This window comes from Elephantulus edwardii, unplaced genomic scaffold (genome assembly GCF_000299155.1).
Source record: "Elephantulus edwardii isolate Elephantulus edwardi_28Jun2011 unplaced genomic scaffold, EleEdw1.0 scaffold00004, whole genome shotgun sequence".
Lineage (NCBI taxonomy): Eukaryota > Metazoa > Chordata > Mammalia > Macroscelidea > Macroscelididae > Elephantulus > Elephantulus edwardii.
Genome location: NW_006399754.1, coordinates 2,490,969 through 2,499,432, shown reverse-complemented (window position 1 = coordinate 2,499,432; position 8,464 = coordinate 2,490,969). Strand labels below are relative to the sequence as shown.

Sequence of the window (8,464 nt, the reverse complement as noted above, 5' to 3'; positions counted from 1 at the left end):
AGCCCCCTGTAACAGGACAAGCCCTGCCTTGCATCCAGGCAAGTCAGACAACTGATTCTAGCAACTTGTTTTTCTTAGATGTAAAGTCTACATTCAAAGGTGGAGGAAACCTTAGACGTGTTGCTGGGTGAAGCATGTGGTCCGTTTAACTAAAGGTAGGTGGTCTAATTTTGAATTAGATTTTGTTAACTTGCATTAAGAGTTTCTTTTTAGTTCAATTAATGAGTATTTCCCCTCTGGGCAGCAATGTCTGCTTGTCTATAGGAACTGCTTGAAGCCAGAGTCATGGTGGATGTTGGGAAGTGGCCCATCTTCACTCTGCTCTCACCTCAGGAAATCGCCTCCATCCGCAAAGCCTGCGTCTTTGGCACCTCAGGCAATGAAGCTCTGTACGTTACTGACAACGATGAGGTAGGAATCTCCTCAGACCTACAGTTTTGGAGAATGGCTTTGCACTTTGAAGAAAGGAAAGATTAAAGAGAAAGCAAAAGCAGAGCACGTGTTTGGAAAGAGTGAGAGATGGATAGGATAAAAGGAGCTTGACTTTTATGGAGACACTTTGATGTGAGGAGCCCTGGTGGCGCAGTGTGTTAATGTGTTTGACTCTAACTCAAAGGTGAGTGTTTCAAGTCCCCCAGCTGCCCTGTGGGGGGTAGGTTTACAGCCTTGGAAACCTGGTGGAGGCCCACCACAAGTAGAAGTGACTCTGCAGCAGTGGTTGTTTTTCTTCGTGTCTCCATATGTGTGTGTTAGGGGAAGGGGTGGATTTAATGTCATTTTCTTTTTTTTCCTTTTCTTCAGTTTCTTGATTTAACGCCACTCTGAAGAATGATGGACAATCTCCTGTGTGATTTGTAGCCTCTGAAACCACCCTGGAGGGTTAGCCATGAGTCACTCAGACTCATGGTACATAACAACAACAACCATCCCCTCCTGCACTTTGAGTGTCACAGTATTTTGTAAAAACACAAAAGAAAACACCACCTTTTCCTTGTGATTGAGTCAGAACCCACTGCTAGTGGGTTTTCAGAGACTGTAAATAGCACAGGAGGAGACTGCCCCAGTTTCTCCCTTGGAGCGACTGGTGGAACCAGACCACCCGAGAGACACCACCTCGGATTAGCAGAGCAGCCTGCAGATTGCGCCACGAGCGCTCCGCTAGATAGTGTGAACCATAACTAATGCCAGAGAGATGGGAATTGTTCTTACCTTTATCGCATCAGTCTCTCCTCTCCTACCCAGCTATCAAACTGAGCAAGAAAGAAGCTTATAATACAGCTTTAGGCCTAATAACGTCTACAAAACTCTCTTTTCTAGGTGTTTGTGTTTGGACTGAACTACAGTAACTGTTTGGGAACTGGAGATAATCAGAGTACACTTGTACCTAAAAAGCTGGAGGCCTTGTGTGGAAAGAAGATTAAAAGCCTTAGTTACGGCAGCGCACCACACGTTCTTCTCAGCACGGAAGGTAAAGATGAGACAGATGAGCCTTCCAATGTGGGAACTGGAGCAGTTAAGTCTAAGCTAAGGGGCAGGCTGTCGATGAACTCATTTTGAAGTGTTTGTTTCCTAATTTCTGAGAAGTACAGAACTCAGGTGCCTCTGTCTCTAGACTGAGGAGTCACAGTGTTCTGGAATGCTACCATTGGTCTCAGTGTCTAGCTTTGTAGTTGCCTGTAGCTCAGAGCTGAGTCCACTCTGTGTTCTCTGTCTTCCTCACACTGGCCTAGATCACTGAGCACAATTGTCCACGTAGAGTGTGACTGGTATTGAGCATAATGAGATGATGACCTCACTTCTCCATTGTGCTTTCTGCTGTTGCACAGACTCTTTCAGACAGTGACCACGTTACTGACTGGTCAGCTTGTCTTCTGTTAGGACTCAAGGATTTGACTTTTCTTTGTGCTTTTCAGTTTTTTAAAAAACTTTATTGTGATAACATAGATAACGAAAAGTTTGCTATTCTGTCCAGTTTTATGTGACATTGATGTTCTCATGTATAAAGTTAATAAAGTATCCCTTATAATTTATACAATTTATCAAGTATATGGTTCAGTGACAGTGATATTTACCATGTTGTACTTCCAGCAGCACTATTTTCAGATGTTTTTCATCAAGACCTCTTCAGCAAGAACCCTATTCTTTCCTCCCTCAGTCCCTGGCAACCACTTCTTTTGGATATTTCATATAAGTAGGATACTAAGTTATTGGTCTTTTGGTGTCTAATTAATTTCATTCAGTATAATATTTTCAAGATACACCTTTAGTGGACCAGCTTCTGATACCAGGCATGCTGTGGGGGAAATGGGTGAAATAATGATTAAAGAGAAGACACAGACAGAAGTTACTTTTATCAGAAGCACTAAAAGATAAAAACTCATTGTTATCTAGTCAACTTATAGCTGGCCGTCCATGGGTTTTCAGGAGCTGAGAGAGGTGGATTTGAACCACTAGAAGAGGTTCTGCCTTTGAGGTAGCGGTGAACTCCCTACAGACTGTTCATCCCTAGAGATGAGAAGTTAATTGAAAAAATGCAGCTAGATTTCATGCTACCAAAGTAAGTCTGTTTTAGAAGAGTCTGTGATTTTTTGTTTCTGAGTGTTTCTCTCAGACACACACATGTTCTTTGAGATTTTTTTTGTATTTAGAAAAAGAATAGTAAAGGTTAGTTCTGCACATTCCTCTGTATCCTGCCTTTGGCACTTGAATAAAGATTAGTTGACATCAAGGAGAGCTCTGGTGGCCTAGTAGCAAGAAGCTGCACTGCAATCCTAGAGGCTCACGGTTCAAATCCACCAGATGCTTTGCCGGGTAAGGAGGGACAAGCTCCTCCTGTACCAGTCAGATCTGATTTGACGGTTCACAAAACACACAAATAATAAAATTAAAATAAAAAAATTTTTAAAAAAAGAATGGTTGACATCAAAGTATTTAGAAAATCTAATTTACATTTCAACATCAAGAAAACAGTTGGCAAAAGATTGAAATTACCAATGATTTCATCTTACTTGGATCCACAGTCAATACCCTTGGTACCAGCAGTCAGAAAAGCAAAAGACATATGCATTGGAAATGTCTGCTGTCAAGGGCCACTTGAAAGTGCTAAATGAGCAAGGATGTCAGTTTATAGACTAAGGCACACCTGATGCATGGTCTTTTTGATTACTTATTATGCAGCTGATAGTTGGACAGGAGAAGAATGCCTTTGAGTTGTGGTGTTAGCGAAGAGTGAGTATCTCATGAAAAGAACAGATATATCTTGGAGAGTGCAACCAGGATGCTCGCTAGAGGCAAGGGTGTTGAAGCTTCATCTCACGTACTTTGTGCATGTTGTTAGGAGGGGCTAGTCCTTGGAGAAGGATGTCAAGCTTAGAAATGAAGGGTCTGCATAGGAGAGGAAGACCCTTAACAAGATGGATTGACAGAGTGTAACAGTGGGCTCAAGTATATCAGAGATGGTGAGGACGGTGCAGGCTTGGACTGCATTGAGATCTGTTGTTCATAGGATCACCGAGAGTCATGGGTGACTCAACAGCTGGTGACAACAACAACAATTTTTATATGCATAAACATGGGTTTTTAACCACAAGCTGATCTTCCAGATGCCAGCGCTAAGTCTCTCCATGAAACGCTTTATATCTGTCCTCTTGTTCTCTCTTCATTCCTCTTACCCCTCCTACCCAGAGCTTACTCTATAGACAGGAGAGAAATGAAATGCTGGGATGTGAGTTGCAGTGGTTTGGGAAGGAAGGGCAAAGGTCACCACTTCTTGTTGGAGCTCATTGTTTTTGTGGACGTTTTGTGTAGATGGGGTTGTTTACGCCTGGGGCCACAATGGTTACAGCCAACTTGGGAATGGTACAACCAATCAAGGCATCGCTCCCATTCAAGTCTGTACCAACCTCCTGATCAAGCAAGTGATTGAAGTAGCTTGCGGCTCCCATCATTCCATGGCTCTGGCAGCTGATGGAGAGGTAAGTGCCTTGCTTTTATTATGATAAAATAATGACCATATTTGTGGTTTGGTACAATGTGAACATAGTAGCTCTGTGTATGTAACTAAAATATGGTGGGAACATACTGCTTTTCTGTAACAACCTTTGTCATGTGGTTGGAACCACTCTTTTTATTTTTTATTAATGTTAATGAAAGTTTACAGAGACTTTGGATTTCCATTCATTCATTGTTGCACTTTTCTCCCTGACCACCCTTTGCCCCTAAATTCACTTTTCTCTTTGAAAAGTAAAATTCTTTCATTGTTATAAAATCCCTCCCCCCAAGTCCACTCCACTAAAATTACACATTTAGTTAAGCAGCTTAAATTTTGAAAGAAAAATAAAATCTTTTAAGATCAATTTAAGAGAACCAGAACACCTTTCATGCCAAGAACATGCAGATCCCCTTTCTGCATCAATTCAGATTGTCCTGTGGTTCTTTTCCTTGATTTTTTTCTTTTTTTAGAATAATTTTAATGAGCATTTACAGAGATTTTGGATTTCCATTCATTCATTGCTGCACTTCTCTCCCCGCCCAGCCCTCTCCCCCACTCCTCCCTACTTCACTCCTCTCTTTCAAAAGTAAAAGAAAGACTCCTTCCCTGGTACACAATCCCTCCGCACCTCTTCCACCGCCCCAAGTACATTCCACTATGCAACCTTAATTGTGGACTCTTGTGATAACCATAATACCCTATCATACATCACTTTTAAATTATTCAGCCCCTCATCTGTTTCAGTGCAGTATACACAATTTATCCAGTTTTTCTCAGTCTTACCCCAACCCTGATATCAATCCCATTTTACAGCAGTGGCACCATGCAATATTTGCCCTTTTGCAACTGAGATATTTCACTCAGCATAATGTCCTCCAGGATTACCCATTTGGAATAATACTACATGAGTTCCTTGTTTTTCAGTGCAGCGTAGTATTTCATTGTGTGAATATACCACAGCTTCTCTAGCCATTCATTTGTTGATGGGCACCTGGGTTGTTTCCAACTCCTTGCTATTGTGAACAGAGCTGTGATAAACATGGGTGTGCATATATTTGCTTGGATGTCAGTTATGGTCTCTTTGGGATATATTCCCAGTAGTGGAATTGCTGGGTCAAATGGTATCTCTATTTGCAACTTTTTGAGAAAGCGCCATACCGTTTTCCACAGTGGTTGCACCATTTTACACTCCCACCAGCAGTGAATATGGGTTCCAGTTTCTCCACAGCCTCGCCAGCATTTGTTGCATGCTGTTCTGTTAAATTTTGCTATTCTGACTGTGGTGAGATGATATCTCATAGTTGTTTTGATTTGCATCTCTCTTAGAGCTAGGGATTTTGAACATTTCTTCATGTGCTTGTTGGCCATCTGAATGTCTTCTTTGGTGAAGTGTTCCTTAATTTTTTAATGTGGTAGATTACATTTATTGTTTTTCTTATGTTGAACCATCCTATCACATCTGTTAAATATCTCACTAAATAAGATGTGTCATTTCTTGATAATTTATTCAATAAAATAAGGGACCACTCTTGATGGCAGTAGAATCCCATCTGAAAGTAATTGAGTATTTATGTGCTTTACTAAGATCAGATGTGTATGACAGTGTTCTTTATGGCTCCATCCCTCAAGTTCAGTTTTGTTCATCAGTAGCTATAATAAATGATACATTGCAGGAAATAACTTCACCAGTATTCCTGTTCTCAGTACTACCTGATCACTCCCCATGTTTCTTGCCTTTCTAAGTGCTCACCATTCTGTTCATTCTCTCTTCAGATCTCTTCTCCTTTATCTTCTTTCTCTATCTCCATCACCTTAGCTGAGGTCTCACCATCTCCTGCTGAACATTTGCCATAATTTCCTCCCCCCACATAGTTTTTAGTTGTTCTTCATGTCCAGTCTTACTTCTTTGTGATTTCTGAAATGCAAATTGATCACATTGTTACCCTGTTTGAAAATCCTTCAGTGGTGTTACAGTGATCTTGCAAAGCAGAGCTGTTTATAGATACGGAAACCAAAGGAGCTGAGAGAGGTGGGGTGACTTGCCCAGGGTTTCACAGCCAGGATGTGCTGGCTGAAGCAGAATGAGCACCTGGGCAGCGTGCCCAGAACCCACTGTTTCCTAATCCATATTTGGTTATGGAACCACAGTTCCCATTTTCTAATAAATAACAGCTATATTGTGAGGAAGTTTGGAATGTTTGGGAAAGAAGGACCAGTAGCTGGAATGGGACAGAATTTGCTAATTTTCACAAATTGGTCTCCCGGATGACATTAAGCATGTGCTACTTTGGATAATGGTGTTAAATTTGTCACTATTAAATAAGATATTCCTGCGAATACACTTTTAGGAAGTGTTGCAGGTTATTTTGTGTGTACCTGTGAAACAGTTCAGACACGCACATTCTTTCAAAGCATCAGCTGTGGGTTTTAATGTTTGCCACTGACACTGAATCAGCCACATGAACTGAGACAAAGTGCTGGCAGGAAGGATAGAGTCATGGAAGCCTCTGAGGGCCGCCTGCTGCCAGCAGGTAAGGCCGGGCTCCTTAGGCCTCCAAGTGCTACAGGAAGTCACTTCCTCAGCTGGCAGGCTCCACTCCACATTTTAAGATAGAATCAGTAACTAATGAACTTAAGTTTCTGTCTGCTTACATTTTAAGATAGAGTCAATAACTAATGAACTTGTAGTTTCTCTCTGCTTTATTTTACATCCTCGTTGGTTGTTTTTAACCTGCTTCTATGTTCCTCTCCCTTTGGACTCTGGTTTTCAGGTTAGCGTACATAATAGCCAAAAAATAATCATGATATACAGCCAGGATGGAGGGGGGGCTGTTTGAAGATAACAGATGAGAAAGAGAGGAAGAATTACTGAGAAACTTAACTATGTAGTATGCTGTGGCATAAAACTATGAAAAAGAGAAATATTTATGAGGTAGTGACTTCACTATGTATTAGTACCAGATTAAGAACAGAAAATAGCTGCCGTAATTACAGAGGCAGTAGAGCGTGGTGGTTAAGAGTACAGCCAAACACTGGGGTCCAAATTCCACTTCTACTGACTTGCTGTGGAGCCTCAAGCAAGCCTCTTTAGGTTTCCTCTTGAATAATGAAGAAGACAGTGGTACCTTTTCTGGGGTCCCCTTATAAGATTACCATAAAGATTAAATTGCTTAATACATGTCATAATTTGAAACCCTTTGGCACATTGTGTGTACTCATTAAAACAAACCAAATCCCTCCACAAGTTACCACTGAGTCAGCCCTGTCTCCTGATTGTGCACAGGTTGCCACTGAGTCAGCCCTGTCTCCTGATTGTGCACAGGTTACCACTGAGTCAGCCCTGTCTCCTGATTGTGCACAGGTTACCACTGAGTCAGCCCTGCCTCCTGATTGTGCACAGGTTGCCACTGAGTCAGCCCTGTCTCCTGATGGTGCACAGGTTACCACTGAGTCAGCCCTACTTCTTGACCGCCCTGTGCACAGGTTACCACTGAGTCAGCCCTGTCTCATCTCCTGATTGCCCCACGTGAATTGCCCCAGGTTTTCCTGGCTAGCTTCTTTACAGACGCAGATCCTCGGGACTTTTGCCCACTGAGCTGTTGGGTAGGTTTGAACCACCAACCTTTAGATTGACAGTTGACTGCAAACTACTCATCCCTCCTGATATCCATGTTGTTGTAGCTGTTATGAACCATTGTGTTGATGCAACTCAGAACAAGTATGAACAGTGCCTGAACTCCATACATACTTACTGTTGTCGTTGTTGTGTGCCGCCGAGTTGACCCTCCATTGGGCTTTCAGAGACAGTAAATTGCACAGGAGGAGATTACCCATCCTCCTGTGGAGCAGCTGGTAGATTTGAACCTTATGCCTTTTTGATTGCAGGATAGCTTCTTACCACTATGCCACCAGAGCTCCCTAAATACTCATTAACTTGGTATATTTTTAATCTCATAATAATTTTTGTATGTTAGAGGCAAAATGTTCACATGACTGATTTTATTTCTGTTTCCGGTATGTTTTGTAGGTGTTTGCCTGGGGTTATAACAACTGTGGCCAAGTGGGATCGGGATCCACAGCAAATCAACCCACTCCCCGAAAAGTCACAAACTGTTTACATATTAAGAAGGTAGTGGGCATTGCCTGTGGTCAGACCTCGTCCATGGCTGTCCTGGACAACGGTGAGGTGAGCCACGTCTCCTTCCTCTTTTACCTTTCCTGCCCCTGGCAGTGAAATGCTGTTTCTTTCTGAGATGGGATTTGAGTGGATAGAAGAGTGCTTTGTTGGCAGCTCCATTGATAACTGTCGCTGTCCTGCAGAGGAGCATCAAACCATGTGTTCTCCTTTAGTAAGTCTTCAAATCCCAGGGCTTATCTGCAAGTCTGTGCTTGAGCCTCTTTCCGTTTCGCGTCATTTTATTTTTATAGGGTCTGTATACTCTGATACTTAAAACATGGACTCGGTGACAGAAA

The 8,464-nt window shown here is 42.1% G+C and overlaps 1 protein-coding gene across 2 annotated transcripts in view; it reads left to right on the top strand.

Moving 5' to 3' along the window:
- The first annotated feature begins 233 nt into the window (after positions 1-233).
- The window catches only part of RCBTB1 (regulator of chromosome condensation (RCC1) and BTB (POZ) domain containing protein 1), a 36,905-nt gene continuing 28,674 nt past the window's right edge, over positions 234-8,464 (top strand). Inside the window, exons 1-4 of one of the 2 annotated variants that reach the window (XM_006879505.1) lie at positions 234-411; positions 1,318-1,468; positions 3,808-3,974; positions 8,019-8,177. In XM_006879505.1, coding sequence (XP_006879567.1) covers positions 286-411; positions 1,318-1,468; positions 3,808-3,974; positions 8,019-8,177 — 603 coding nt within the window. In that variant the 5' untranslated portion in view covers positions 234-285. The remainder of the gene's footprint in view (positions 412-1,317; positions 1,469-3,807; positions 3,975-8,018; positions 8,178-8,464) is intronic. The other variant, XM_006879506.1, reaches the window with a different exon arrangement.